This window comes from Urocitellus parryii, chromosome 3, assembly GCF_045843805.1.
Source record: "Urocitellus parryii isolate mUroPar1 chromosome 3, mUroPar1.hap1, whole genome shotgun sequence".
Classification (NCBI taxonomy): Eukaryota; Metazoa; Chordata; class Mammalia; order Rodentia; family Sciuridae; genus Urocitellus; species Urocitellus parryii.
In genome coordinates this window covers 218,377,104-218,403,021 of record NC_135533.1, presented here as the reverse complement: position 1 = coordinate 218,403,021, position 25,918 = coordinate 218,377,104, and the positions used below count along the sequence as shown (strand labels likewise).

Sequence of the window (25,918 nt, the reverse complement as noted above, 5' to 3'; positions counted from 1 at the left end):
GTCCCCGGCCTCTGCCCCGTCCAGGCCAGGACTCCCGGCCAAGACTGTTTCCCTGGGGAGAGGCTGAGGAAGGAGGATGGCGGTTGGAGGCCAGCCATGACAGTGAGACCCTGCCTCAGAAGAAAGTAGTGGGGGCTGGGGTGGAGCTGGGTGGCCGAGGCCCGTGGGTCCTGCCCAGTGCTGTCCCTGAGGTCCCTGGCTGCCTCCCTGGAATTCACCTTCAACGCCCTCCTGCATCTTATCTGCCAGGCCGGGCGGGGGGACGGGGCCACCCCCGGACCCACACTGCCACGGCAGCTGCGGAGGTCAAGTCCTCCCCTGGTCTTTCCCCAGGAGGCTGGGGGCGGGCGGGCGGAGCCCTGGCCAGGCTCCAGGTGGCCCCAGGAGTCAAAGAACAGCCCCACTTCTGCAGCCGTCCCGGGGCCGCAGGGCGCGGGGGGCAGGTGCTGCTGTCCACGTGGCCTCCCCGCCGGGTCCAGCCGCCTCCGCCACCACTTTACTGCCCGCTTCAGATAAAGGGTGACAGAGGGTGACAAGATGGGAAGCCTGGAGTGCGGGAGCCGCCACAGGACGGCAGGCTCAGGGCCCAGCGGGCGACGGGCCAGGCCCGGTCAGAGGCGGGAGACTTTCTTTTCTAAGTTGTTGGAGGGCCGGGCAGTGCCCTCACGGCAGAGCTCGCCCAGCGCGGGCGGGACCCGGGGTCTGTCCTCAGCACCCTGCAGAATGACAAGTGAAGTACAGCTGCCGTCCCCACGGCTGACACATGGACACTGCCAGAGTCATCAGAGAGGATGACGCTGGCGGTGGGTGCCCGCCTGGCACACGGAGGCCGCTCCCTCCCAGCGCCAGGCGAGGGAAGCGGAAGGTCACCCAAGGGGGGCACACGATGGCAGCACCTTTGGCCCTCGGGCTGCCGCGAGGAGCCGCTGGGGGGGAAGGCGGCGCCTCAGCCGGTCATCGCCGGTCACCGCGGGGCCTCTGGGGAATCCCGCGGCCCAGGACATCGGGGAGTGACCCGGGGAGCGTCCTGAGCGTCAGTCTCTCAGAGTGAGGACCTGGCCTCCTGCCTCACCCTGACAGGCTGTGGCTGGGTTGCTGAGGCCGGCCCCCGGGACTGGCTCCAGTCCCCACTCACTGGGACCACGGGCCTGCCGGGCAGCTGGTCACCAGGACAGGACAGGTGGCTTGTGGACACGGTGCCCGTACACTCCGGGGTCCACGGGTGCCACGGGCCTGGGCTGATCTGCACGCAGCTGGGTCCTGATCCTCTTTGTCCAAAAGAAGGACGCAGCTCGCTGGAGGCCGGGGACAGGCTGCGGGGTCCTGCCGCGGGACAGTAGAGCATGCTCAGAGAGCCACGGGCCTGGCAGCTGGGCAGCGGTCAGCTTGAAGGGGCCCTGCAGGCCACAAATGGCCCAAGTTTGAGCGTGGAAGTAACTAAAGGCAATATGAATTCTCAGCTTTTTTAAACAGTGAAAATCCTTGAATCCAAAGGAAAAAAAAACGGATCAGTAACTGAAGCCAGGAGGAAGGGGCTAGGTCAGAGGTCAGGGAGGAAGAGCTGACTGCAGGGAGGGCTGTCTCAGGGGGCTGCTCCAGGCGGAGGAGGGCTCTGCCATGCAAAGGCCCTGGGGCAGAACCGAGCCTGGAGTGTCGGGGCACAGGGAGGAGCCCTCGGACCCCCACTGGTCTGCAGCAGGAGAGAGGGGGAGGGAGGAGGAGGGAGGGGCTGGGGCAGGCTGCGCAGGACCCTGTTGCTGCAGGGAGGACTCGGGCTTTGACCCCCAGGGACATGGGAGCCACGGAGGGCTGTGGGCAGAGGCGGGGCAGGACTTGACTCGATCTTTTCCATTTACTTTTCAGTTGTCGGAGGACGTTTTATTTTATTTGTGGGTTATTTATTTACGTATTTGGGGCGGTGCTGAGGACTGAGCCCAGCGCCTCACCCGGCCAGGCAGGCGCCTCCTCTGGGCCGCGCCCCAGCCCCTCCGCCCGGTCCTAAGCGCCCTCCTACCACCCTCCTTCTGCTTTGGTCTCCGAGGCGCAGGGTGGGGGCGCGGGGCCTCCTGACTGCAGGCGGGTGCCCACCACTGAGCCGCGGGCCCTGCCGCCTTTCTGGACGTCCCCCTGCACCCTGCCACGGGCGAGGCCACCCCAGGGCCCAGTAGAGTCCGAGCCGGGGGCTCAGCCACTGAAAAGTCCCCACTTTGGGGAGACGGGGTGGGGGGACACAGGCTCTCAGGTGGAACGAGGTGGAGGCGGAAGAGGCCGCCGAGGCCGGGCAGGGCCTGGGCAGGGCGGCGCCCGCCACGTTCCCGGGGTCTGGCAGAGTCGGGGCGTCTGCCGTGGGGAACCTCAGGGTCAGGCACAGTGCTCTCCGCCTGCCTGCGGGTGGGCTGGAAACCCGTCAGGAGAGACAACGGGGCCTGGGGAGGGGAGATGGCCAGGGCTCCCTGCCACGGGGACATGGCAGCTCCACTGGGTGGAGGATGGACGATGGTGTTCCTAGGAGCCTGGCCCCAGGGCCCTGAGGGGCTCAGGGCTGGGCTGAGGTCCAGGGAGGGCCTGGGGCCAGGGAGCCTGTGGGGAGGAAGTCTCTGCTGGAGCAAGTGGGCGCCATGGCCACCCCCGTCATCTCAGGGACTTGGGAGGCCCAGGCGGGAGGATTGCAAGTTGGAGGCCAGCCTCAGCACTTAGGTCTCTGACTCAAAATAAAATACTAAGGGCCGGGGGTGCAGCTCAGGGAAGGAGCCCCCGCCCAGCCCACGGAGACCCGGGTCCGTGCCAGCACCGTGGGTGGGAGGCATGGGCACGGGCTTGAAGTGTGCCTGGGATGAACTGGTTGAAGGCACTCCTTGGCCTTCCAGATGCTGGACACATGCCATCGGCCCCCAGGTGCCCTCTGCCAGCCCCACCCACCTGCCAAGGCCTGGGCCACCTTTGAGCCTGTCCTGGGCCCTGTGCCAGCCAACGGCCTTGTTGCTGGCCCTGGACCCTCATAAACCCCCCTCCCTCAAGGTCCAGGGGCCAAGGCCACCAGAAAGCAGGCTGGCGGGAGGGGCCGGCCACGGGGAGCGGGCCACGAGGAGCGGGGCGTGGACTTTGCCTCCTGCTGGGGTGGGGCAGCCAGAGCCGGGGCAGCTGAGGCTGGGCCCAGGACAGGCCGCCGGGCCCCAGCTTGCCCTGACCTGCTGGACACCCTGGTCTCCCCCAGCCCAGCAGGGCCCTCCACAGGGAGGGGAGCGCTGCGGTCACCTCCAGGCCTCCCTGCCCTTCACCGCCCCGCACACCTCGTCTCCCCGGGCCCGGGCTCCGACTCCAGGCAGGCGGCGGCAGCACACTTGTCCAGCCCCACGCATTCTCTCGGGTCCGCGGGCAGCTTCGCGGCTAGTGCTGCCCACTGGCGTGAGGCCAGGGTTCTGTCCCCGGCACCCCCCAGGAGAGACTTGCTGGTGCCGCTGGGCAGCCGCGTGGCCAGTTCCTTTTTATGGCTGAGTAGTATTCCACCATGTGCCGGTCACAGCTGGCTCCTGTGCTCCGTGCTGGTGGACAGTGGGGCTGGCCCAGCCTGGGGTGCGGTGAGCCCGCTGCTGGGACGGCTACGCCGATCCCCACCCTCGGTGGACGCTGCTGTCCCTCGGCGGGGCCTGGGGACCAGAGGCCTGTTTCTCTGTAGCAGATCAGCCCCAGACAGAGCCTGACGGGAGCGAGCGTGTGTCCAGCGGCTGTTCCTCGGTCCCTCCTTCCCGGGGCCCTCCACTGAGCCGCACCCAGCCCTTTTCATGCTTTAAATTATGATGACTGTTTAGTTGTCGATGGACCTTTATTTATGTGTTTTTACGTGGTGCTGAGGACCGAGCCCAGCGCCCCGGCCCCGCCCTGGGTTGGTTTGGGTTTTTTGGTTTGTTTTTGAGACAGGTTTTGCTAAGTGGTTGAGGCTGGCCTCAAATCTGCCCTCCTCCTGCCTCAGCCTCCCAAGTCGCTCAGGTGGCAGGCCTGGCCTCGGTGCTTGACCCTTCCTTCCTGTTTTCACGGTGGGCTCTTGCTCTGTCACCCTCGCTGCGGCAGTGGGGCCGGCCTGGAACTCCTGGGCTCCAGCGGGCCTCCCGCCTCTGTCTCCCAAGTGTCTGGTCGCAGCCTCAGGGTCAGGGGTGTGAGTGCTCTGGCCGGGTTTCAGCGGGGTGGCGGCCTCCAGGCTGGATGGGCTGGGGAGCACTGTCCCAGGCCCCCCGCAGGATGGCTGGTCTCCTCAGGTCACGACACTGGGCCCCTGGAGCAGGCGGGGGAGCCCTGATGGGCGCCTCGGAGACCTTCCACCGTCACCTCTGAAGTGACGCCCACCCTCCCCGCTGGGCCCCTGTGGGAGGCTGGTCACTCCCAGGTCCACTCATGTGGGGCCCTGAGCGCCGGGGAACAGGGCCCAGGGGCTGTCTTGGTGGCTGGGGTCCTTCTTGGATGGCACAAACATTTACTGAGCACCTACTGTATGCCAGGTGCCGTTCTAGGCCCGGGGACACAGCACAGGAGACTGCAGACCCCTTGCAGCAGTGGCCCTCGCCCCGTGGGGACCACCCTTCCCAGCCCCCACCTCGGCCGTGGGGGACTCTGGAACCCCCAGAGCAGGGCTGAGGGGCGTGGGGGTGACCCCGGGGGAGGAACAGAGGGGCCCAGAGGAGGAGGCCGGCTGGCCAGGTGGTGCCTGGGCGGGCACGTAGGCCCAGGGCTCAGGGGGAGGCCTTCTGGGGCAAGGCCAGGGCTCGGTCACGCTGGAGATGACCCCCAGGGCCCCGTGTCCAGGGGCAGCTGGACTCCGAGTCTTGGGCTGGGGGGCCTGGGCTGGCTGGCCTGTGGGTGACAGGCAGGGGAGGCAGGACCAGGAGCCGCCCTGGAGAGGCGGGTAGGAGGGACGAGACTGGCCCCATGGGGTCAGGAGCCCGCAGTGGCTGCCCTCCTGGACATATGGCAGGGGACAAGGACTGTCCCAGTGTGACCAGAGCACATGCAGTCACTGTTGCTGACACCAGCCTCGAGGTGCAGCCATCGAGGACCCCAGACCAGCCGGCCCGTGGCGCTCGCCTGTCACTCGTGACTTGGGAGGCTGAGGCAGGAGGGTTGCAAGTTTGAGGCCAGTCTTAGCCACGGAGTGAGGCCCTGAACGACTTAGTGAGGCCCCACCTCCCCAAACAAAAAGGGCCGGGATGTGGCTCAGTGTCGGGGTGCCTCTGGGTTCAATCCCGGCCCCAGAACAACAGCACCCCTCAAGCCTGTTACCCCGGGAGGCACACGTGCATGCATGGGCCCACTGCCCTTCAGTGTTCAGATCCTAGATGCAGCAGTGACAAGACGAACCCCCTCCCGGCTGGGGCCGGAGTCCAGGGCCAGGAGCAGGTGGAGAGGGGACTTCAGCCCGAGGGGCTCTGGGGCAGGTTCCACGGGGCGGGTGGCAGCGCGGGGCGGCGGGGTGGGGAGCAGGCCTCTGGGGCTCAGGGGAGGGCCCCGCGGGAGGTGGCCTGTTGAGCAGGGTGGTAGGTTCTGTCTGAATGAAGCTGAGATCCATCTGTGGGGGACCCAGACGGGGCTGCACCCAGCTGAGGTGAGAACGGAGGCCCCAGAGTTTCAGGGAGATAAGGTCCCCCCCAATCAGCCCATAAACGGAGACTTTGACCCCCCCTCCCCACTTATCTCCAGACGCTGAGAGCCGCGGACAAGGTAGGGCACCAAGATGGCTGACGGGCGCCCGCCCTGGGAACCCGGCCAGGGGGAGGGCAGGGCCAGGAGGGGAGAGAGCGGGTCAGCCAGGTCGGGACACAGGTGTCCCCGTCAGGGACCTCTCAGTTTACTCCTCTGTGAAATGAGCTTTCTGCCCCAAGAACGCGCCATCGTCCCCGCACAGTGACAGGCTCTGCTGCGTGTTGAGGTTTCTTTCTGTAAAAGGCCAGAGAGAAAGTGTTTCCGAGGGGCTGGCATGGAGCTCAGCGGTAGGGCCCCTGGGTTCCATCTCCAGTCCCCAAAAGAGACCCCTTTAGGGCTGGCCCGCGCGCCCCCACCCGGGAGTCCACAGGTCACTGAGGCTGTAGTTGGGCTCCGGTCCACCTTTCTCGTGGACCTGAAATTTGGATTTCACATGTCTCAGAATATCCTTCTATTTTTAAATGTAAAAGCCATTTTGAGATCTGCAGGACCAGAGCTGGCGGCAGCCAGGAGTGACCACGGTGGCGGCCGGCCAGCCCCGCTGGGAACCCCAGGCTGCATCCAGCCACCCGAGGAACACAGGCTGAGGGGTCAGGAAGGGTGTCCCCAGAAGGCATGTGGGGGGACAGAGCTTGCAGGCCTTGGGCAAGGAGGCAAAGTCAAGGGCGTCAGAGGAACAGTGGACGTTTCTGCAGATTCTGGCCGAAGCTTGGTTTCACCTGCCCGGATGAGGACCAACAGGTCAGCTCATTGCGTTGGTTTAAGGGGCAGAGGCAGTGCCTGGTATACAGCAGGTGTTCCACTGATGCCAGGCGTGTGCCTGGTATACACTAGGCGCTCTGTTCGTGCTCCTGCTCTGCCGGGTGGTATATGGCAGGCACAGCATTAATGCCTGATGTGGGCCTCTTCTTTAGCAGGTACTACATCAATGCTCGGTAAACAGTAGGCACTCTGTTCCTGCTTGCGTCTGTCTGGTGTGAGGGCAAGCGCTGCATTATTGCCTAGCTTACAGCAGGCGCCCATTAACGCCTGTTCGAGGCATGCAGGCGCCCCAGGCCAGGTGATTCCCGGCACCGAAGGCCGCACAGACCCGGGCCGAGGGCGCCCGAGCGCGCCCGAGGGGGGCCGAGTCGAGGCCCAGTCCGCCGCATTCCCACAATCCCGGGCGGCCTCGCCCGGCTCCCGGCGGCGCTGCCCCTTCCCACGTCGGCGCAACCCAACGCGCCCGCCCCGCCCGCGCGCCCCGCCCCCACGCGCTTATCCCCGCCCCCTGGCGGCCGCTGGCCCCGCCCCGTGGCGCGCGCGCAGGGCCGCCGCTCTCCCATTGGCCGCGCCGCCTGCCCGTCGCGCGCCCAGTGGCTTAGGTTGTCCGGCGCCGTCGCTCGTCGCGGCGGCTGCGGTTGGCGGCGGCGGCGGCGGCGGCGGCGGCGCGGCGCGGGCGGCGGCGGGGTCCGCGGCGGCGCGGCCGAGCGGGGATCGGCGGCGGCGGCGGCCGAGCGGGGGCCGGGCCCAGGGCGCGGCCGTGCGCGGCCGAGGCGGCTCCGGCGGGCCGGGCCGGGCCGGGCGGCCGGGGGGCGGCGGCGGGGGCGGCCGGCGGCGGCCGGGGCCGGGACGATGACTCTGGAGTCCATGATGGCGTGTTGCCTGAGCGACGAGGTGAAGGAGTCGAAGCGCATCAACGCCGAGATCGAGAAGCAGCTGCGGCGGGACAAGCGCGACGCCCGGCGCGAGCTCAAGCTTCTGCTGCTGGGTGAGTGGGGCCGGCCCGGACCGCGAGGCCAGCGGGGCCTCCGGCCCTGCGTGGTCACCCCTGCCCTGGACCCCTGCACGGTCGGTCCTGGGCCCAGGGGGCCAGCCCTGCTCTGGCTCCCTGGACTGTCACCCTGCCCTGGTGATCAGCCTTCCCGGGGTCCCTGGACAGTCAGCTGTGCTCCAGACCCCTCCATGGTCAGCCCTGTCACAGTGGTCAGCCTGTCTGATTCCCGCTGGTCAGTCCTGCTCTGTTCCTGGAGGGCAAGCCCTGTCCCGGTGGTGAGCCTGACTATCCCCAGAGGACGAGTGCTCCCAATACTTAGATGGTCAGCACTGCCCATGTGGTCATCCTTCCCCATATCCCCAGAGGGTCATCTCTTGCCTCAGTTGTGCAGGGCAGTCCCAGTCTCAGTGGTCAGTCTGTGCCTGTGGTGATCCGCCCTTTTCCAGGTCTCTGAAGGGTCAGCCTTGCCCCTGCTGTGTTGGGCAGCCGAGGGTGAGTTTGCTGCAGATCCTGCGGTGTTTTTATTGGCCTGTGGTGGTCAGTTACCCCCATCCTTCCAGGGTCAGCATCTACCAGTGGTAGTCAGCCCTGCCTCAATTCCTGAAGGGTCAGTCCCTGCACGGGCTGATGTGGGCCTGCAGTGGTGAACCTCTGTCTGTGGTGGTCAGCTCTGCTGCAGATCTCTGTGTGGCCAGCCTCTGCCCTAGCTGTCCAGGGTGGCTTTGATTACTTGATGGTCAGTCCAGTTTCTTTTGTGGCCTGTTCCTGCTGTGATGTCCAGGATAGCCTGGATCCCTCTGTGACCAGCTCTTACCATGCTGTCCATGATGACCTGCTCTTTGGGGGGTTAGCCTATAGTCCTCTGTGGTCAGACCCTGCTCATACTGTCCAGGTAAGGCTCCTGGATCCCTCTGGGGTCAGCCCCTGCCTGTGTTGTTCACGCCAGAGCCCCTGGAACTCTTTGTGGTCACCTCTGTGTGTGTTGACGGCCCAGTCTCCTGCTTCTGCTGTCCAGGTTGGGCAGTTACTTTCCCAGTAAGCCAGCCTGAGTGCCCCTGGAGTTAGCACCTGCCTTTGCTGTCCAGGTCAGGTCCCTGCATCCTGGGTTCCTGGGCAGCCCCCTGCATCTGCTGTTCACATTGGCCCCCAGGACCTTTGGGGGTCTGCCCTCTGTGTCTTGTGACAGCCCCTCTCTGCCCAGGGCTGGCCTCTGACCCGCTCCATAGTGTCTCCCTTTCACTGTCCCCATGTCTCTGCAGGGCTAGACCTTTGGCTGTGATCCACAGGACACTTACCCTCACCTCCCTTGTCCTGCCTGGACACGTCCCATCAGGGGAGTCCTGTTCACTGCAGACTCTGTTGTCCCCCTCCAGACTCTGCTGTGCCCCATCTCCCTTCCCCTTGAGGCCATTCCCCTGCCTCCCTCCCTTGGCGGGGAAACTGAGTCCCTCTGCATGGAATTGCACCCTGCTGGGAGGAGGCAGCCATGGGTTGTCAGAATGGCCACCTCCTTGGCCTTCCATGGTCCCTGTCCTTGGCGTCCCGGTGGAGCCACCACACCCTGTAGGGAGGCCCCCGTCTCCATCTCCTCAAGGAACACCTGTCGCTGGGAGCCAATCGACCCAGCTGTCTGTGTTGTCACCCCAAATAAGGGCGCAGATAAGGGCCAGGGGAGGACTGGCCCATTCGGTGGTTTACAAAACAGAGGTCCTGCCTTGTCTGCCTCCGCCTCCTTCCTTCCCAGGCTCTTGGGGAAGGTTGGGCACGTGTGCCCTGTGCCCATAGGCAGCCTGGATGGGCTTGGTGTCCTGGGGAAAGAGGCTGTCCTGCGGTGGGCACACCACATAGTTAGAGGAGCTGAGCCCAGTGGCAGAGGGGACGTGTTGGCACTCTGGCTTGGATGGGCACCAGGCACAGGCTCCAGAGGTTCCTTGCTTGAAGCGGCTTCCAGGTTAACTTCAGATGTGTGCTCACCTCAGGCTGCCGGTGGCCCTCTCTGCAGGAAGGGCGGGCAGGCAGGAGCGTGACCTGTGGAGGGCCGCTGGGTCCTGGCTGACTTCTGGAGTGGGTGGAGACAGTTAGGGTGTGCATCGAAGGACAGTACAGATGCCTTGCCCTGCGGCTCTGGGGCCTCCAGGCCCGTCCTCTCCTGTGGACCCCAGCTTCTGAGTCTGGTGGTTGGGCTTGAGGTCGACGGGCTCAAGGCTGCCGCCAGGGCCCCTGTGTGCAGCTTTGCTGAGGCCAGCCTTGGGCTGAAAGCCTCGCAGTGGACCTGGAAGGATGGAGCCCACCTCCGGCCTTTGTCCTCAGTGCCCACCTGGGCAGAGCACCTTTGTCTGCAGTCCTTCCCTTCCCCTGCTGGGTGACCCTAGCAGCACCCACCCCCCAGCTTGTAAAAGGGGCATCCTGTGAGCCGATGCCAGATTCAGGGCAGGCGGGCAGGTGGGAGAGTGGGTGCGCGGGTGTAGCGGGCGGGAGCGTGACACAGAGGCCCGGGACTTGCCTGGGATTGGGGGCCTTTGCAGAGGAAGTGGCCGTGCCCGGGTGTTGGGATGCAGAGACTCTGGGCAGACTTCCCATCTGAGGAGCCTTTCATTCCAGATTGAGGGCCCTTGCTGGAGGACTTCCGTGACCAGGGGCTGGGACTCACTGTTAAGTGCCCCTCTGCACAGCCTGGGCCCTCTGTGGGGACTTAGTTCATTTTCCCAGTAAGCCAGCCTGAGTGCACTGATTGTCCCCATTTGGGGGAATACATTGCAGGTGGGACTCCGAGGTTCCCCAGCCTTGGGGGCTGCGCCCAATTGTAGCAGGTGGTGACAGCCTGCAGCTGATGGTGCTTTCAGTTGCCTCTGAGTGGCAGCCACATGGCCCTGGTGCCAGGGATGGAACTAGGGAGGGCCAGCTTTTCCCTGGAACTCCCTCCCTGGTCCCCCATGGCTCCTTTGCTGAGTTGCAGGGTGGGGTGTCAGGGCCTGCCCTGCGCTCCTCCAGGCTCCCAGGCAGGGCTGAGTGGCTGCCCTAGCACCTGCTGTGCATCAGGCAGAGGTCGCTGGCTGGGGAGGAGCTCCTCGGCTCCTGCCCCTCACTGCTCCCAGCAGCCTGTGACCTGTGAGGCTGCTCAGCTGGGCGGGGCTTCTGGGCAGCACTTCCCTAGCACTGGACGCTGGGCTGGGCTGTTCTCTGGGCTGGGTGTCCTGGGCACTGCAGGTGTGGACAGTGTCCTGGCCTCTGCCTGCTCCACACCAAGAGTCCAGATGATGACTAGTGTGTCCTGAGGCAAAGCGCCCCTGCTTGAGGATCCCTGTCACACGGTGGCATATGGTATAAAGTGCTGGCTGTGTGACAGTGTGTGTCACCTTGTGGGGAGTTCTGGTGACGGCTGTGGTGGAGTAGTTCTGTTGATGCGTTTCATTGCTCAGAACACGGGAGGACACGTACACATGTTCCACTTTACTTGCAGTGCTGTCCCTGTCCTCTCCTGACTTTCTCGTCAGTGGCAGTGACCGCCAGCAGTGGGCCAGGGAGATGGGGACTGTCTGTTCAGTGAGTGTGCTGTCCAGCCCCTGTGCCAGGCCCCCAGGAGGCGAGCATGGAGGAGCAGAGGCCCTGGGGAGCTGGGTGCTGGGCTCCCATCGGGCCGCCAGGCCTCTGCCTCTGTCCCTGCCCTTGCAGCCTGGCTGCTGCGTTTCTGTCACTTGGTGGTAAGAGTCCCAGGAGGCCGCTGCCTGGCCTTGGCAGGTTTGTGGTGGGGAACTGAGGCAGGGAACACTGTGCCCTGAGGTCCCGCGTCCTTCCGAGGCTGAGCCCGAGTGGCTCCAGGCTTTCTCCCTGCGCCCCCTGCGGGCAGCCAAAGCCCAGGATCCCTGAGGAGGGCTGGGCGTGCCTCCCTGGGGGAGGGCACATCCAGGTTACTGGCTTCTGGCAGGGCCCTGTGTCTTGCCCCCACAGACTGTGGAAGCAGGAAGCTCCTCAGATGGCCTTGTCCACCCTGGACACGCTGCAGAGGGCCAGGACTCACCCAGGATGCGCCCTTACGTCCTTTACGTTAAGATTCAGTTACCGCTGGGTGTGGCGGTGCACCCTGTCGTCCCAGCAACTCGGGGTGAGGCAGGACGGCGGCACATTGGAGGCCAGCCTGGGCAACACGGTGGCCCTGTCTCAGAGTAGGAAGTAAAGGACTGGGGATGTGGCTCACTGGGAGAGCTCCCCTTAGCTCAATCCCCAGGACCAAAACAAGAACAGAGCTGGCAGCAGGAGGCCCGATTGCTCAGCTGCCCTCTCCCCTGGGCGGCCGCTCCTCCCCCGACGGCCCGGCCCAGCTGGACTGAGTCTGGGCCTCCCAACGCAGCAGGTGAAGTGGTGTCCCTCCTCCGTGGCCAGGCTCATCCTGGGTCTGAGGTGGGTTGGGTACAGGCCGTGGGCCCTGAGCTCGGCATCCTTGGGTCACTGAGGTTCTCTGTGCTGTCCCCGCCTGGACCTCCTGCCTCAACGCTGCCAGCTGCTGTCCTTGACCCCAGCCACAGGGGGCTCACTGCTGACTTTTGCTGTGGAGCCCTGCTCTGTCGGGGACCAGGACCCTGCTGCACCATGGGAGAGGGCGCTGGCGCCGGAGTGTGGGAGTCACTGTGCAGTCATGTCAGACAGACCTTAGGCAGGTGGCGAGGCCCTTCAGGCCAGCTGTCCCTTCTTTGCAGCCAAGCAGGGTCCCCAGCAGGGTGCGTGTCTCCCTATAGCAAATGCTGTTGGGGCACCCGAGGGCCTGGGGCGCCCGGGGGGTACTGCAGTGTGGCAGGACTCCAGCGGCTCGTAGCACTGGGCCTCTGAGCACCGGGTCACTGGCTTGGGGCTTGTGCCACCCTAGGGCCCTGTGTGCTTGTGGCCTCGAGGCCTGGGCTTTCACCCTGGGTCCCCTGCCCTCTGGCTGCAGCATCATCAGTCCTCTGAAGGCCACTGCTGGGTTGTCACACCATGTGCCCTGGACTCAGCTCCCAGCTGGTCGCCTGTCTGTGCCCCTTGCCCCCTCCACTCCGTCGACCCTTTTCTGCACTGCCTCTGTGCTTTTGGTGGCTTTCTGATCCTAGGGGTGGCGTAACTGGGTGGAGCACCCTGCTCCTCCTGGGTCCTCCAGATGTCCCCAAGTCTGGGTTATGTGTGGTTCAGAGGCACCTCTGCCACTTGCAGCTGTGACAGCACAGGCCTGTGCCTCGGTTTCCCCGAGGGGTGAGGTTGAGCTCAGGGGACCTACATCCAGTCCCGTGAACACACAGCACTGCCGTCTGCTGTCACGGTGTCACATGGCTGCATAGTGCCCAGCATGAGCCTGGCCACAGCCCTCCATGAGGGCTGATTCCCGGAGGAAGAGCCCAGGGTCCGGGAAGGCTGACAGCACCCTGGGCCTGTGGACAGGGTGGCGGGTCAGCCCTGGCGGCATCACGGGCACTGCAGGCCTCTGGCCTCGCCCACTCTGGGCCAGGAGCATTCCCATCGTGCAGCGACGATACCCCTCTGACCCTGAGGTGGTGTCCTCCACCAGGACAACCTGTGTCTCTCAGGGTCCCTTCCTGCTCTCTGTTGTTGGTCAGCCTTGTTCTGAGTCCTCTGCCCTGGATGTGGACCCCGAGCCCTGGGGGCTCCAGGTGCCTGTTGAAGGACTTTGACTGGCTGAAGCCCATCCACTCAGGAAATGGAGGGGCATAGCCCGGGTTCCTGACTCCTGCGGCCCCGAGCTCACCGTGGCCCTGTCACCAACCATCTGTGGCCCTCTGCACCAGTCCACACACAGGTGGGACCAGGGACAGCCTCTTACTAATTCCTGAGTGTCTCCTGAGCCCAGGCTGCCTGTGCCACCCAGAGTGGGAGAGAGCCAGTCTTTTGGTGTCACTCGGCCTGTTTCTCATCTGCCAGAAGGGAGCAGTGCTCCTCCACCACAGGACGGCAGCCTGAGTGGGCGTGGCACCTGGAGAGCCGCCCTTGCCCTCTGCCTCCTGCCTGAGCCGCGTAGGCTCCGGCTCCGAGGGCTGTCTTCCCCACCCTCTCTGCCCGACCCTCCCTGCTGTGGCTTGTTTGCTCATCCTTGCTGAAACGCGGCTGGAGCAGCCCTGGTATGTGGGTGTCCCCCATTAGTGTCCCCACAGGGACCACGCTGGGGAGATGCCGAGCTGCTCTGTCTCGGGGCTTCTGTCCTGGCTGACTCCAGAGCCAGTGCTCCCTGTGTGGTCCCTCTGGGACCACAGTGAGGATCGAGGGTGGCAGCCTGAATGGGTGTGGCCATGCCGAGGCGCACCATCTGTGTTACCTCCTGGTCATTCTTCAAGGGGTCTGCACTGAGGGGCACTGGTCCCCTCCACTGCCACATGGGCCCCTGTGTCCTGTGGGGTCTCTGGAGCCTGGCCTGCTGACGGTTGCTGCTTGTTGATCCCTGGGGCCAGGAAGGGTGCTTGTGCCTGGTGGGCTGTGGCGGGCACTGCTGGGGGACTGTGTGGGGGGCTGCCTGCCCCCTGGGCTGCACTCTGCTCGGGTCCTCTGACGGGATGAGGCGACTCCTGTGAGGGATGGCACAGGCGGTCTGTGTCTCCTGACCCCCTTGGTTGTACTAGCTGAGCCTCATGGGTGACAGTGGGGAGCTGGACAGGTAGTCTCTGTCCCCAAAACTTGGAAGGTGCTATAGTTTGGTTCTAGAATGTTCCCCAAAGGCCCAGGTGTTCAAGACTTGGTGGTCCCTGGAGAGTGTGTGGGTGGATGGAGCCTTTAAGAGGCGGGGCCTGGGGGAGGGTTTTAGGTCATGGGGGGCGTGTTCCCAAGGTGGTGGTGGGAGCCGCCCCTGCTCTGCCTGTTCCTGGCCATCATGCCCCTCCACAGCAGCCTGGGGTTAGAGTGTGCCTGTGCCCACTGCAGCCCCACCCCAGTCCCAGGGAACCGTTCTGTGTGAAGGTGGCCATCTCAGGGTGGAGAGCCGTCACTGCCCAGCCCAGTGTCCTGCTCACACGCCCCGGCTGGGCTCAGGTGGGCAGGACTGGGCACTCCCCAGGCCTCCCGACTCTAAGGGGGCTTCAGAACGAGGTTGATAAGCCCCAGCTTGCAGGGACCAGGGGGCTCAAAAACAGGTGTGGGGGGGCTGGGGGAGGGGTCTGGGTCCTCGCTGTACCAGGGAGGCCTGCCCCGACCAGGGTCCCGGGTGGGTGGCAGTCCTGACTACAGCCCCCAGCAGTGGAGCGGAGGTCAGTCTTGACTCAGGCCATTCTGTCACTGCCTTGGCTGTCGTGTCACCTGTGGGACCCCAGGTGCCAGGCCATGTGGGGCTCCCGTGCGGTCCCCCGTGCGCTCTCCCCTCCGCCTGTGGACTGCAGAGCTCCTGGCTGGCCTGTCTAGCCACCTGCCTGAGGCACAGTGTGGCTTTCTGGCCCATTGGACGTCACCTTGGGCTCAGACCCTTCTAGTGGTGATGGTGAGCCTGCCCGGGTGTCCTGCAGGCTCCTGGGCGGGAGAGGCAGCACTGTGACCGAGGTGGCAGAGCGTCTGCCTGTGGCTGTGTGGGGCCTCCTGGTGATGTGGGTGCCCCAGACCTTGAGGCGTGGCTTGTGCGGGGGCTGGGCCAGGGACAGGAGTGCTGCGAGGACTGGCTGTGCAGGGGCTGGTGGCAGAGCCCTGGCCAGGCCTGCTGCAGGGCAGGGTGTCCCATGCCCTGCGGAGAAGGGCCGCCTCCCTTGGCTTCCTGCGAGCTGGGGCTAGATTCCCGCCCAGGCTCTCGCTGTGCGCTGGGAAGGGCAAGGACCTGGGGCAGCCGACTGCACAGGGCACCTGCCCCCGGCGGTGGGGGGCGCAGTGCTGCTGAGCTGGGACCCTCGGGGCTGCCTGTGTGCTCCCCCTCAGTGGGGAGAGGTGTGACCCCAGGCCCCGGTGTCCCCTTGTCTGACTGCCGCCACCATGCCCTCCGTCTCTGAGGTTCTGTGGTCTCCGTGTGGGGGTCCCTGGGGGAATGCCGCTGGCCACGTGCTTTTTTGTAGATGCTGGAGGCCCAAGTGTGCTGGTGTGGGGGACAGCAGCTCGGTGCCCTCTGCACTGAGGGTGCCCCTCCCTCCGCCTCGCCTCCGAGTGCTGGGGCTTGGGCTCGGGGCCGAGGATTCTGCTCGTTGCTCTGGGGACACAGACGTTCAGGCCCCGGTTGTCATTTGGGAGTCCCGGGTGTTGCGTTGGTGCTGTGGCAGCTCCTGGAGGCCCGCCTGCCCTGCCCTGCCCTGCCCTGCCCTGCGTGTGCTCCAGCGCCGCCCCCTCTGCCCCTTGAGGTGCGGGCTGAGTGGTCCCTGCTGGGGGACCTCGGGTGGCCCCATTCTCGCAGTCGGGAGTGGAGCCCCTGCCGCTGTGTGCGCAGGTCTGCCCTGGGGTGGTGTGAGGAGCTCGGGGTCCCAGGCAGTCCCTCCCATGGTCCAGGAGGGGGGTGGGCGGGACGCTGTGGATGAGGCCAGGATGAGGCCAGAGCACAGGGGTCACACGCCTCCTTGTGCCGTGCACGTGGCCCTTCCCTGGTGACAGCTGTGGTGGTGTGAGCGCCGGGGTGCGTTGGCCCGTGAGAGGCGTCCTCGGGAGGGGGCCTCTGCTCACAGGAGCCTGGGCGCCAGGCCACACCTGGGGGATGTGAGGCCCCAGGCAGGACCCAGGCGTCTGAGCTCTGAGGTGCTGGGTGGCAGGATGTGATGGTGGCCGGGGGTTCTGGGAAACAGAGCAGACCTGGCCGCCGCCCCTGCGGGAGGGAACCCCGCTGTGCTGCTCAGCTGACGCCCCAGCACCGGACCTGGGCTGCGGCCCGGCAGGTTCTGCCCAGCGGTGGCCGGGTGCCCTGGGCTGGCCAGAGGCCCTGCACACGGCTCCTGCTGGCCCCGGCCTCTCCTGGCCTCTGCTTGGTCATGGTTAGCGCAGGGCACGAGACCCAGAACTGTCTTCTGTGGAAAGGCCCCCCGTGTGTGGAGGGTCCTCGCCGCCCTGGCTTGAACACCGAGTGACCCTTATCCCAGGTGCAGGTGGTAATCAGTCACTGTCCCTAGGCAAGGTTCCTTTTGCTTCTGGAGGACACCCATGGGCAGCAGGTGACGTTGTGTGTCATCACCCCTCGGTGCTGTGGGACTCTGCATGGTGGACCTGAGGTTCCACTTGCCATCTTAGAGCTGAGGGACTTTGGGCGTTGATTTGAATTCAGCAAGGGCTGACGTGCTCCCTTCCCCCCCACGGCCCCAGGTCTGGGTGCTGGCTTCAGAGGGTGCCCCGTCCCCCCCTGGCCAAATATTCCTCCCACAAACCAGTGTGCAGATCGAGGCAGTGATGGGCGCTCTGCCCTCGGGGTGCTTGGTGTGATGTCTGGGGACATTTCTGGATGTCACAAGTGGGGGAGCTCGCGACAGCAGGTGGAGGCCAGGGACGCTGCCCAGGACTCTCAGTGCCCAGGATGTCCTTCCAGAAAATGACCCGTCCCTAGACATCAGCAGTGCCTAGGGGGACGCTGCCCTAGAAGGTGCCTTCCTGGTGCCTTACCCTTCTCTGCAGAGAGGGGAGGAGAGGAGAGTGGCACCAGCCACTCCCACCTCCCCCAGCCCCTGCCTGGGATGGTGTTGGTGGGTGTGCTGGTTGGCCCTCCACAGTGGATGCTCTGGAGGAGGCAAGTTTGAGGTTGGGCAGCTGTGGCGGAGGGTGCTGCTGCCCCTGGGGGAAGTAGCTAGCCAACCTGACCCTCTGGGAGCCGGCCTCAGTCTCTGCGTCTGCGGCATGGGCTGGCGGCATGGTGCGGTGCCACCGCAGCACCCCATATGCCAGGACTGGACAGTGGCCTGGCTTGCGGGCCCTGGGCTCACCCCCCCTGCACTGCAGGCACGGGCGAGAGCGGCAAGAGCACCTTCATCAAGCAGATGCGCATCATCCACGGCGCCGGCTACTCGGAGGAGGACAAGCGGGGCTTCACCAAGCTGGTGTACCAGAACATCTTCACCGCCATGCAGGCCATGATCCGCGCCATGGAGACGCTCAAGATCCTCTACAAGTACGAGCAGAACCAGGTGAGCTGCGGCCCGGGGCGCGGGGTCCCTGGAGGCCCGTTGCTGCTGCCACCAGCCTGCATAGCAGTGCCCTGGGTGCCGGCTGGGTGCTGTGATGGGCACCACCTGTGTCCCTTAAGTGGCTGTTGGCTCCCTGGGGGAACTGCCTCGCCCAGGCCCCCTGGGGAATGGGCAGAGAGGCTCCCAGGAACTGACCCTCTGTAGCCTGTGAGCCTGCCAGGCGCTTCCTTCACACGGCACACGGCCTCGCGGTGACCCCGCCAGGTGCAGCTGCCAGGTGTGACGCTCGCCTGTGCCCACCTGCTTGAAGAGCACGGCTCGGTGGCTTCTACCACGTCCACACCGTCGTGAGCCAGCACCACCATCTGGTCTCAGAACATTCCATCACCCCAAAAGGAAACCCGGGGCTGGCTGGGCTCAGCGGCAGAGCGCACCTAGCACGCGGGAGGCCAGGCTCGGCCCTCAGCCCCGCGCGTAGATAATGAATGAGATAAAGGTCATCAACGGCTGGAAAATAAATTAAAAACTGGAAACGCCATCCCCACAGTCGCCCTGCCCCTCCCCAGCCCTGCACCCGCAGTCCACGAACCATCTCTGGACTCTGCTGTCCCGGGCTCTCTGTCACTGGGTCACACGCAGAGGCCTTCTGTGTCTGGCTGTCACTGAGCACCAGGTCCGCAGGTCCCTTCACACTGGAGCTGCCACCTTGCTCCTGCTCCCACCCAGGTGACGCTCCAGCGTGAGGGTGAGACGCCCCGTGCCCGTGTTCGTCCGCTGGTGGACGTGAGGACCGCCCCAGCTGCTCCGAGCCGTGCTGGGCGTGCTCCGTTGGCTGTCTCTAGGTCCCCTGGGCTTGGAGCCTCCGAGGACTAGCAGACGCCGTGCGTCGAGGCTACACGGTCCTGCAGGCCTGCCGGCCGCGTGTCAGGCGGCCCTGGTGGAGAGGTCCTGGCCTTGCTGGGTGGGCGTGCCGACTGGCCTCGCAGATGTGTTTTAGGGACTCAGACTTCACCCAGAAATTGAGGCTTGGCCCTGGCTGACCTTGGCCTGGGGGGCAGACACTGTTGGCCTATGTGCCTGGCGTCTGCAGGCCCTCCCCAGGTCTTGGACGGCTCCTGGACTTGAGCCCCACTCCAGGTCACTGGGGTGGGACGGGGCCTCGCTGTCGTGCGTGGGTCCCGCAGGGTCTCTGGCGGGGCCTGGCCTTGCCCCTGCCCAGGTCTGCTGTCTTGCAGCCACGCTGCCAAGAGGCTGGGTGTTCCTCGGGCTGTGGACCCATGGGACCTGACCGTGTCGGGCACAGGTTCACTGGCACTCACCCTGGCTCCATGCTGCCTGTGGCAGCTTTGCCCGTGGCATACAGGTGGAGACGCTCGGGCCGCCGCGAAGCTGGCAAGGCCTCTGGGGGAAGAGACGGCTCCCGCCCCCAGTGCTGGCTCGTCCTTCAGTGGCTGGTCCTGGCCCAGACTGAGGGGTGTGGAGGGCGGGGACGTGGTGGACAGGGCCGAGAGGATAGCCCAGTGAGCCTGCGCCCAGCAGGGCTTCCCTTGTTTTCCATTTTGGGGTCCCGCCAGGTGTACCCTGCCCAGCCCCTCAGCCATGCCACGGCCAGGCGTGTCCACCGTGTCTGAGGAGAGGCGTGTGGAGCACAGGGACCTCTGCCGAGGGCCTGCCCTGCACCGAGCACCTGCCTGCGTGTGCGGCGTGTGCCAGCGGCCTGGCCTCCGCTGCCCTGTCCCCACGGGGCTCCTGGCGGGCACGCCCCCCCACCCCACCCCAGCTTCGCTCTGGGGCCGGGTGTGGTGCGGCTGGTGCTGGCAGAGCGTGAGGCCTGGGCGCCCCGGGCTGCGCAGCCCTCTGACCCGGCTTCACCCTGTGCCTGGGGCCTGGGAGGGCAGCGTCCCGGCACCTCTGGGAGAGGTGGAGGTGGCATGTGGTGGTGCCGTCGCCCCCCGCGGCTTCACCCGTCTGTCCTGGCGTCATGTCGGGGCTGAGTCCCCTTTTACGGGCTCGCTGTGGTTCGTGGTTCAGGAGCGTGTCTGTTCACTCGTGTGCTGGTTTCTGGTCCCCTGTGTCCTCCCTGTTCTAAGAGCAAATCCGGGGCCCACGTGAAGCCTGGGAGCCCGGGGAGCTGCCTCGCGGGGCCTGGCGGCCAGGCCGTGTCTGCCAGGGCCTGCCTGCTCCAGGACGGGTGTCCTCGGAAAAGCCACCTGGGCTCCTTCTGCATGGGCAGCACTCTGTCCACCTGGCTGGGGCCTGGACATGCCCCTGCCTGAGCTCTGGCCTCCCCTCCTCCTCCGCAGGCCAACGCCCTCCTGATCCGGGAGGTGGACGTGGAGAAGGTGACGACGTTTGAGCAGCAGTACGTGGAGGCCATCAAGACGCTGTGGGGGGACCCGGGCATCCAGGAGTGCTACGACCGCAGGAGGGAGTTCCAGCTCTCGGACTCGGCCAAGTAGTGAGTGCCGGGTGGGCTCTGCCGGGAGGCGGGGGAGCAGCCCACCCAGCCTGCTGCGCGTCGTCCTGCAGGGTCACGTCGCCCACCAGGGGCAGGTGGTGCCGTGTTCTACTGGTCGTCCGGACCCCATCTTCCTGGCCTAGGCGGGAGGTGGCTTGTGCTTTAGTGAGCTCCTGGGCCTGGGCCGGGCCCTGCCGGGCTGCCCCTGGCCCCGCTGAGCTGCCCCTTTTGACCTCCCAGCAGGGGCCTCAGTCTGCAGGATCTCCAAGGACAGGGTGGGCTGCCAGCCTCCTGCCCCCCTCTGGGGGGACCGTGGTAGAGCCCTGACCAGCAGGGCTCTGGGTCAGAGTCCATGACACCTGGGTGTGCAGCCTGGCAGAGACAGCAGACAGACCCCTGGGAGGACTGAGGAGCCAGCCTGGCCCAGGGAGCCCTGGAGGACAGGTCCCAAGGAGTCCCGCCTAAGGGAGGGACGCAGTGTGCCCGAGGAGCCAGCCCTGTGGGGGTGACACAGAGATGCCCGGGGAGCAGCCGGCACGGGCAGCGGGGCTCCCTGTGGGAGGCCACCCTCCTTGTGAGTCTGTAGCTATCCTAAATAACAGGTGGACATTTAGCAAGACAGGCCTCTGAATGTCCTTCCCCACGCACGGCCCGGCTGCCGAGTCCCAGACCTAAGGAAGAGCCTGTGGCTCCTGCCCCCGGGTCCGGGTGGGGGTGGGGTGGGCAGCCTCCCCTCCCCAGCCTGGCCCTGGCCCTGGCCCTGGCCCTGTGCGTGGTGCCGGCCCCGCCCTTCCTGAGCAGTGGCCGCAGCAGCCCTGCCTGCTGTGTTTCAGCTACCTGACCGACGTGGACCGCATCGCCACCTCTGGCTACCTGCCCACCCAGCAGGACGTGCTGCGGGTCCGTGTGCCCACCACTGGCATCATCGAGTACCCCTTCGACCTGGAGAACATCATCTTCAGGTGCGGCACAGGGCGCTGCCCCTTCCCCAGACCAGGGCTGAGGGCCAGCCCCTGGGCCGGGGCAGACTGTCTTGCGGGAGGGGCCAGGAACGCCCTGGGGGGCCAGAGGCCACTCTCTCGGGGCCCCTGCAGTGGGCCTGGCCTGGGGCGGGTGGACAGGTAAGGAGCTTTGGGCTCCAGGCCCAGGGCAGGTATCCTGTGGCCTGGGGTCCTGTAATGGGCTCTGGGTCCACTGCAGCTGGTGGACCGGCGGTGGATGGACGAGTCTTTTCTGGGCCCTCACTGGCCCCTGTGCATGGGGGTCACACAGCTGGAGTGGGCCTGGTGCTGCCCATGGGGACATGCGCCCCCCCTCGGGAGTCCGCACACCCTGGGAGGCTCCAGTGACCAGCAGGTGGCAGGCTGAGTGCAGGTTCTGCTGGGACAGAGCAGCGCTGGCCAGTGTGTGCCTTTCCTCGGCTCTGGAGGCGGAAGTCCCAGGTCCAGGGTGGCAGGGCTGGACCCTGAGGCCCCCTCAGTGTCTGGTGGAGGCTGTGGCCTCAGTGCCCTGGGCTGGTGGAGGGGTTTCCCAAACTCTGCCTCCACCTGCACACGTCCTCCTGCGTCTGCGGTCAAATCGCCCCTGCACTGGGACGCCCGTCATCAGACGGGGTCCCCACCCCCCCTGGGCCCTCGTCCTGGCTCATCTGTAGCAGGACCCTGCTTCCAGGCACTGGGGATGGAGCCCAGCCCTGCCCGGCAGTGGGCTGGCCCCCTCGCAGCACACGGGTCCTCACAGTGGCCCCAGCCGCCCCAGGCCCTGGTGTCAGCTCTCACCGCCCTTCCCTGGCAGAGCCGGGTCCAGCTCTGAGCTGCCCTGCCGCCCAGGTGCTCTGGACCCCCCAAGCTGCCTGTCTACCTCGTTGTGAGGGGGAGGTGTCTGGTCGTGTTGTCCTTTCTTCGTGGGATCTGAGGCCACCCGGGCTGGGCCCCGTGACGGCTCCTCCCACCGCACTTCTCTCCGGCCCCTTGAGGTGCCTCGCCCTGGCCTCCCCGGCCTGGGCCTTGCTGCACCCGGTCAGCAGTGCTCTGTCCCTGAGTTCACAGAGGGCTGGCCAAGGACCTGGGGTCCAAGTCATGGCCCGGCCCTGATCGGAGGCATTGGGGGCACCAGGTTGCCCCCGCTGTGAGAAGATCCTCGTCCCAAAAGGGGACGCAGATGGGGACAAGGCTCCAGGGCTCCTGTGCACCGAGGACGCCTCAGGGTGGGAGAGGCCGTGGCCCAGCACCAAGGCCCTGACCACACTCCACTGGCAGCAGCCCCAGCTGGGCCAGGTCCCGGCACAGGCCCTCTGCGGCCACCCTGCCCTTCAGTCCTGCCGGCTTGCCCGCCCTGTGCCCGCTGGGCTCCTGCACACCCTGCCCCAGGCTCCCCTCTGCCCAGCCAGCCCCGGAGTGGTGTCTGCAGCCCGCCTGTCCCTCCACAGGCCCCAGGTGACGCCTCTGTCCCTGTATCCTGGGGTAGGAGGAGCGCCCGCAGCCTGCTGTTCCCAGAAGCATCTCCCAGCTGGCCCTCGCCCTCACTGCCCACCTGTTGGCGCTGCCCGTGCTGGACGGAGCTGTGCCCGCTCCCCTCCCAGCACCCAGATGGCCCCCCTTGCCCTCTGTGGCTGCCACATCCCGACGGGGAGGCACATGGCAGCTGGACAAGGGGCTGGGATTCGCCGGGGCCTCTGCAGAGTGACGAGGCCACCCTTGGCTGCAGTGGACACCTGGCCCACTGTCCACAGCCAGGAGAGGCCTTCTGTCCTCCGGGATTCAGACTGAGACAGCAGGTCCCAGAGGCCCGTCCAGCTTTGTCTGCACAGCGCTGTCGGGCCTCCCGGGACCTGTGCCCCCTCCGCCACCACTGCACTCTCCAGGGCTCTGCTCTCAGGACTTGCCACGATTTTGGAGAGACAGGGACAGTCTCCCTCTGTGTCCGCAGCTCCAGCCAGCCATGGAGAGGGCACCAGGAGGAAGGTCCCCTCTGGGCACGCTCCGATCGTGTCGTCTCCTGAGAGGCGCAGCCCCGTGCCCCCTCGGCCTGCCGCAGCAGCCTGGCTCCCCGGGTGCCCTCTGAGGTGCCGCCTTGGCCGAGCAGAATTCCTGGTGCTCACTGGCTTCCGGCCACACCTGCCGGCCTGGGCTCGTGAGCAGTGTCCAGTGGCAGCCACAGCCACGGGGTCGGGGCCGTCTCTCTGGTGCTGAGTGCTCGTGGGCTGTTTCTGTGCAGGATGGTGGACGTCGGGGGACAGAGGTCCGAGCGCAGGAAGTGGATCCATTGCTTCGAGAACGTGACGTCCATCATGTTCCTCGTGGCGCTCAGCGAGTATGACCAGGTCCTGGTGGAGTCGGACAACGAGGTGAGCGCCTGCCCTGCCCTGGCCGCGGCCTGGGTCTGGCCGTGCTCCGCGGGCCGTGGTCCCGGCCAGGCTCCTGAGACGCGCATCCCCCCAGAACCGCATGGAGGAGAGCAAGGCGCTGTTCCGCACCATCATCACCTACCCCTGGTTCCAGAACTCGTCTGTCATCCTCTTCCTCAACAAGAAGGACCTGCTGGAGGACAAGATCCTCTGCTCCCACCTGGTGGACTACTTCCCCGAGTTCGACGGTGAGCCTACCTGCAGGAGGGGGCGGGCGCGGGCGCGGGCGCGGGCACGGGGGCAGGGCCGGCTGTGGGGGGGGCGGGCGGAGGCTTGTGCTGCCAGAGCCGGGGCCTCACCCCCGCCCGGCCGCCCGCCCCAGGGCCGCAGCGGGACGCGCAGGCCGCCCGGGAGTTCATCCTGAAGATGTTCGTGGACCTGAACCCCGACAGCGACAAGATCATCTACTCGCACTTCACCTGCGCCACGGACACGGAGAACATCCGCTTCGTGTTCGCGGCCGTCAAGGACACCATCCTGCAGCTGAACCTCAAGGAGTACAACCTGGTGTGAGCCGGCCGCCCGGCCACGGACGCCCCACTCCTCCCACTCCCTCGCGCCCTCCAGGGCCACGCAGCCTTTTTCTGGCCTTGATCTGTGGCTCGGTTTTTTTCTAAGAAAAGAAAAGAGAAGAATAAACAAAAAACAGATCGGAGGCCGGTGGCTGAGAGCCGGCGCCCTGGGCCCTCGCCGCCCGCGGCCCTGGGCTCCCACGGGGAGGTGTGGGGTCCTGGGCCCTGGCCCGTTACCACTTCTCTAAGTTATTGATGTCCTCGCGGCCTGCGCTGTAATTTGCTCCTGGACTCCAAGAAGTGGGGGTGTGCACCCGCCGCCCGCCCCGGAAGTGCCTCACCTGTACACGTACAGAGACGTCTGTGCGGTCTTTTTGTCCTTTTTTGTTTTTTGAGGAAAAGAAAAAAACAGCTCACGGGGCTCCAGGTCGGAGGAGACCCCACGTGCCTGGTGCCGCCGGCCCCACCTGCCGGGCCGGGGACTCGGGGGCCTGTCCTGCGGGCAGTGGGGTGGTGCTGGGGGCCTGGCCTGGGAGCCAGCGCTGGGGACGGCCGAGCATCGGGAACAGGGCTCCTGCTCCGGGTCGTGTGGCTTCCGTTTGGCTCCGTTTTTTGTGGTCAGCGGTTTGGAACGTGAGGGCAGAGTGGGGACTTGTTCAGTCTTCTCAGGTCTGTCCCGAGCAGCAGAGAGGAAAGGTGGGGGTCCCTGCTGGTGGCCATGTGCGAGACCGTCCCTGTGCAGTCCTCAGCCCCCCTGCACCTGGCCAGGCCTTCTAAGGGCCAGTGGTGGCCAGACGCAGGAGGGCAGTCCCCAGTCCCCAGCCCGTGTCCTGGGCCTGGTCCCTGAGACAGGTGGAGCAGGGGCTGTGCTCAGGGTGGAAGTGGCCGTCCCTCTGTTGTCATGGTGTCGTCCTGGGAGTGGGTCAGTGGCAGTGCTGTCCCTGGCGCCCTGCTGGGACCCTTGGGGGCTGCTGCTTTGGTGCTGGGAGAGGGCACAGGAGTGAGCCAGCCGTCAGCCGCCTGTGCCCGCTGCCCGCCGCAGTTCTGGGGAGGGCTGAGGGGGCGTGGAAGTGGGCTGTCCCTGGCTGTGGCCCTTGGGGCCCGCCGCATCCCAGGGCAGAGCGTCCCTGTCTTGGCGGGTCCCCCCTGGGCTGTGTGTGCCTGGACCTGGCCGTGGGGCTGGGCCCGGGTCCTTGCAGAGGGGCATCCTGGCCTCCTCACAGAAGGGAAGAGGACTTGGGCTCTGTCAGTGGCCCGAGGGCAGGGTCCCTCCCGTGGGGCCTGGGCGCCTCTGCCAGCCAAGTATTGACCCCTCACAGAGGGGCAGTGTGCCAAGTGTTCCCGGGCCGCCTGAGGCCACAGCCAAAGCCCGCGGCCCGGCCAGGCCCTTGTGCCCGCAGGACCAAGGCAGGAGCTCCTGCGCCAGCGCCCCCGGGCAGGACCGGGCAGCAACCTCGGGCCATGGGGATGGGCCACGCCTGATGTGCTCCCCGGCAGCTGGGCTGCGAGGTGACCCTGGTGTCCCCCCCATAAACTGTCGTCAGCAGCCCCGACGGGAGCCTTGGCCTGGGCACTGTCCCCCAGGTGCCCTCTGCCAGGCCCCAGCTGTGGAGTCTGAGGCAGTGGCCGACTGCCGGCCACCACCCAGGACCTGCGCACCGCGGAGCCCTGACCCCAGACGACGTGGATCCCCACCTGTTCAAAAAGAATATTCTGTAAAATGCTGTTTTTAAGCCTTTTGTCATTCGAAGTGCATGTATTGGGCGAGTTGGGGACAGAGTGAGGAGCCGGGCGCTCCGGGCTCCATGCCAACCTCGGGCTGGGCAAGGGGCCGGGGTCCCTGCAGCAGGTCGGGGGCCTGACCCCTTACTCCACAGGTTCCTGATGGAAATCGACTTTTCATATCTTTCTCTTGAAGCGAATTGTTTTAATTGGAATAAATCCTGTTCCTACACACAGTGGCCCCGCTGCCTTGCTTCTGTGCCAGCCAAAGGGCGGGCGGGCGCAACCAGGCCCGGCCTCAGCCCTAGGTCCTCCTGCGTCCCGCCTGGCTCT

General features: G+C 66.2%; 1 protein-coding gene across 1 annotated transcript; it reads left to right on the top strand.

Moving 5' to 3' along the window:
* Nucleotides 1–7,276: 7,276 nt before the first annotated feature.
* On the top strand, nt 7,277–25,819 carry Gna11 (G protein subunit alpha 11). The gene is made up of 7 exons (XM_026404345.2): nt 7,277–7,441; nt 17,303–17,487; nt 19,791–19,945; nt 20,779–20,907; nt 23,162–23,291; nt 23,386–23,539; nt 23,674–25,819. Exons 1-7 carry the CDS (start codon nt 7,306–7,308, stop codon nt 23,862–23,864), a joined length of 1,080 nt encoding a protein of 359 aa, XP_026260130.1. The 5' UTR covers nt 7,277–7,305; the 3' UTR covers nt 23,865–25,819.
* Nucleotides 25,820–25,918: the final 99 nt, after the last annotated feature.